At 40.2% G+C, this 4,825-nt stretch overlaps 1 protein-coding gene across 1 annotated transcript in view; it reads right to left on the bottom strand.

The window, feature by feature from the left end:
- The window catches only part of LOC308106008 (thioredoxin domain-containing protein 6-like), a gene marked incomplete at its 5' end in the record, with an annotated part of 9,515 nt that extends 5,980 nt beyond the window's left edge, over positions 1–3,535 (bottom strand). Inside the window, 7 exons of the mRNA XM_080457005.1 lie at positions 479–571; positions 708–790; positions 967–1,045; positions 1,611–1,727; positions 1,878–1,949; positions 2,161–2,267; positions 3,511–3,535. Of these exons, the coding sequence (XP_080313131.1) occupies positions 479–571; positions 708–790; positions 967–1,045; positions 1,611–1,727; positions 1,878–1,949; positions 2,161–2,267; positions 3,511–3,535 (576 nt within the window). The remainder of the gene's footprint in view (positions 1–478; positions 572–707; positions 791–966; positions 1,046–1,610; positions 1,728–1,877; positions 1,950–2,160; positions 2,268–3,510) is intronic.
- Positions 3,536–4,825: the final 1,290 nt, after the last annotated feature.

Genomic DNA, 4,825 nt, shown 5'->3' on the forward strand with positions numbered 1-4,825 from the left:
CACAATTAATTAAACTCAAATCTAGCCTTGTGCAGAAGCTTTACAGTACCTGATTCCTTTTCCACACATAATTTGTATTTCTGAATCTGTAAACATTTGTTCTTGTTGCAAACTGCATGCTTGGCAAAAAATAAAAGCTGCTTACACAGCAGCTCTATTTTGAGCCTCATGAGGAAATACGTTGAATGTGTGATGTATTGCGCACTAATTGAAATGATTTTGCTCGGGTGCAGAGGGACCATTGAGTTCTCCCAATCGGGATGTTGACTCAGAATTTCAATGACTAACATTTAAATTTGGTCATCTTCTCCGACCCTCAACAGAAGTTTGTTCGACAAATGAGGCATTTTGTGCACCGAACTTAAAGCATGTCTGACCCATTTTGTATGAAATCTGTGATATGTTATACTGTATGTGCTTAAGGAGTCTTCCTATTATATTCAATTCTTTTTATCATTCCCACGGGTTGCACCATTACCTCGGCTTCGTTGTGCTGGTAAAATGCTCGAGCCTCAAACTCTGTAAACAAGTGTTCCTCTTCAGCCAGGATCTCAAACCCAGCATCTTGAATCTGTCGGAGACATTAGGTAAATGCAATGCATAATCATGGCATGAACACTAAGCCAATTTAAACACACTGCGAGTCAGTTACCAGGCCTGAAGCGGTTGTAGTTTTAAGGACATAAGCAGTTCTCTTGTTTCTGTACCTTCATTATAATCTCATTTGCCTTGCCGTGAGCAATAGCATCTGGTTTGATGATGGCTACTGTATAGGCTTTACTGGTGGGAACTAAAAGGAGACAGAAAGAGAAAGAAAGGGAGAGATAAACAGTTAATCATCAATAACATAGAAACGATGTGTAATGTGATTACTATTATAATGAATGATACCTGTCACCAACAATGACAACCACAACCACAAAGAAGCCACACTGAAGACACATGGGACATTTTCTATAATAATACCAAGTATCTCTTCATCATTCTGGTCCTGATCAGTGCCCTTCTCCTCTTCTTCGTCATCTACCAAACCTTCATCTTTAACCTACAATACACAACAAATACAGATATTTAATCCAAGCAAGCATGTAGAATAGAATAGAATAGAATAGAATAGAATAGACTTTATTTGCCATTTGCACAAGTGCATAGGAAATTTTGGAGCTCAGCTCCCAGGGTCAACATTTAAAAGAAGACAGACAAGACAGAGAAAACATACAGTACATCCTACAATCCTACATAAATCCTACCATATTCTAAAAGGCAAATATTATAAATAAGTACATCATGGTCTAAAAAAAATAGTGCAAATAATAGTGCAATTCATCTTATCATGATTTAGTTCATCTGCTCTGATTCAGTTCATCTGTCATATTGACCACTGTCCTTAATGTCCTGTGTCAGGTGTGTTTATAGCAGAGGATCCCAGTTTGAAGCCCAGAAGCCTAATGTTTCCCTCAGTCAGTGGGAATTCTCCTTTGTTGACCGGTAGATATATGCTTTCCCACATGGGAGACTGGGGTTCGAATCCAGGAGGTTACATGTATATGCATCTGTGGGTTTGTGTGTTTACATCCATGTGCACAGTATATGTGTGTCAGACAACCCACCACACCGCGCTCGCCTCCCTGTTCCACCACCAGCTTCTCATGGGCCAGCTCCTCTAAAATCATCTTTTGAAGAAGAGGAGCATTGGCCCCACGCAGCACAGCCACCAATTCTCCACCCTGTTCATGGAATAGAGACTGACTGATCAATGCTACAACATAATGAGGGTACGGAGTATGGCTACATGACATGAGAGTGGTACCAGTACCAGCACTAGAGAGAAAGCAAGAGAGAGTGTGAAAATGAGTGAGGCCGAAACGGAAACTCACCCCATAGAACAGGAAGGTGGGCTCACATTTCCCTCTGTAACGCTCTAAAGCATCAATACTGTCTGCTTCTGCCTGTGTTACACACAAACACACCCACACAAACAAACACACACACACACACACACACACACACACACACACACACACACACACACACACACACACACACACACACACACACACACACACACACACACACACACACACACACACACACACACACAGATTTAAGGATTGCTCTTTTTTTCTAAATCATTCTCTTCATACTAGGTCTACCACTTACCGTGACAAGGTGTAACAACAGGTCATCACCGAGTTCGTTCTTTATTTTCCGGAGCAGACTAACAACCGCTCTGCATGGACCACACCACTGCTGGTACACATCAACAACTAAAAGGGGGAGAGGTGTGTATCATTATAACATTATTAATGTTGACTAGGCGTGCAAGCCACTTCCCATTTTCTGCCTTCTTCAGTGACTCCACCTCACCCTAATAGCACTCCTCATTCCTAGTGTTGCCTACAGTACAGTATTTAAAAAGATGCTAGTCATGTTAGGAACGTGAAGGCTATATATTAGCAACTTGTTCACATGTATGTATGTTTTTTAGATATTCATGTTTGCTTGTCCACACATGCTATGCGCCACATATGATGTGTGTTAAGATAGCGTGTTGTTTTGACAGATGTTTGATGTTTACCTGTTATTCTAGTTACTTTGTTGCACTTAATTGTTTTCTTGGCACTCTATTTACCACTTAGCCTGATGTTTGTTGACTATGGTTCATACCACTACTACGATGTACGATCTTGAAGTTCTGCTAAATGCCTCAACTAAGCATCTTATTGCAGTTACCTCAGTGGACACACTGGGGCAGCAGAATACAATAAATGACAGACAGACAGTTACAGAGCAACATCATTTAGACCAGAGTTCTACAACAATGGGTCATCAGAGTCAGAGTTACTACAGGGGTGCTGCCAAACCTTTTCATGTAAATGTCTGAAAATACACGTTAACAAATGTGTAAACAAACAAACAAAACATTGAATTAGTGCTGTCAAACTACTCTGTGAAGCCATCAAAGCTCCAGTCCAGCATCACATGGAGGCAAACTACTAAGAAAAACCTGTAAAGTAAACTTCCAAGCTAGACTCAAATCTCTCCACAGTCAACACACATTGATGAGACAATCGGCTAAATTGATTGATTGAATACTTTATTAACAGTTTGCAAAAAAAAAGCACAGGAAGTACAGTTTAACACAAATACAATGCTAAAAGGATGGATCCCAAGAAAGCACTATGGCTTGTTTCCATTGGGGTCCTGTGTATTCTATTCATTGAATACTAGCTTTGAAAGCCTCTTTTCAAGTTGCAGTTTGAAGGCTCTCTCAAAAATATATATGCAATCAACATATATGTGGGGTTCCCTGCTTGGTCTCTCTCAGCTAAGGGGTCTTTAATCGACCTGCATTTTTTTTAAGACCCCTGATTTAGACAAACAACATTAGACAAAACATTTTCCAGTAATGTGGTGATATTCATCTAATACATTGTCATGTTATGTACTTGTTTTCCTATTTTTTAAATATAAGACAACCAAGCACCCAAGCATTTATTAAGTTCTTACCTGTTAAACCTTTTGTTGCAAGCATGTCATCCCATTGTTCTTGGTTTGTTAAAGATGCCTGGGGATGAAACAAAAAGTGAAAACAAAAGCAAACACTTTTGGGTCACAATAAAATCAGTATCGAACTCTTGTTGCGCTGATGTAGCTGTAAACATTTTCTAACCATGACCAACCTGTAAGCTCGCTTCTTTCTTCTTGCCTGCCATATATGACTCAAACAAAGTCGCTTAAAAAAACAATAATAGTTGTCTTCTCCAAAAATGTCACCAGACCTATTAGCCTATCAAATATTATGATGTTTACGTCAAATAACTGCTATATGTTCTCCTCCTCACTACATGTGCTTGTTTGGCTTCTCGGTTGCCTAGCAACGAGTCAGGACGCCTTGGATAGGATAATTACCCAGAAGGACGGTAGGTGTGATTGGCTATCGTTTTTAGCCCCGGTCATCAGGCATATAGATATTTATGGACTATGTGTGCTAACTAATTTCAGCTGATAGTATTAATACTACTGTATGAGTTTAGTAGTTGCATTAACCTTGGGGATTGAGCCAAGTAGGCTACACGTAGGCCGCTATTCTAGCCGTGAGTCAGTGAAAGCTCTTTCTACTATGACTCTAAGGTGCCGAAACGTGTCGCTGTTGGTCAAATATTCCATGGTGAAAAGAAAGACGTACCACCGCCTATTTCGACGTGGTCCGAAATATAGGCGGCCCGCGGGTCTTTAACGGCCCCGCCGTTGCAGAACACAATAGCTTATTTTCATTGAAGCACTGCACCACTATCCGGCACCAGGTAGTAGGACAAACGCATAGTTTGATGTCCATTCCTCTTCAGGCTTTGGATATAGTGCCATTTTCTCGTATTCTTCCTAAATTGCAGGTTAAATGTTTAGCGAACTCAAGCAAGCAAAGCAGTGCACAGTAGCATAATAATAAAAATCTACAAAGTCACCACTAAAGTTTTCTGTACTACTCTACTGTAGTAGAGTAAAAGTATAATATTTTTCTCTGAGATGTGGAGTAGAAGTAAAAGTACTGAAAATTGGAAGTACTCCAGTAAAGTAAAAATACCTAAAAATTGTACTTCAGTAAATGTGGTTATAGTTACTTTACACCACTGATGATATGACAGTTCACAGAAGCTCCCCAGCCCAGCTGCAACCAATTAGCCCAGTAAACGACACCCCAGTTTATGCTCCATAGTATTACCTTGCCCTGGTCCATAGAGCATTAGTGAGTTCTCTCTGGACCAGGGCTAAGTAGGCCTACTATTACCCATAGCCTTCTATTGGTATTATATATTGTGAGCGT

The sequence above is a fragment of the Gymnoscopelus braueri genome (genome assembly GCF_963280865.1).
Source record: "Gymnoscopelus braueri genome assembly, chromosome: 18".
NCBI classification, from domain to species: domain Eukaryota; kingdom Metazoa; phylum Chordata; class Actinopteri; order Myctophiformes; family Myctophidae; genus Gymnoscopelus; species Gymnoscopelus braueri.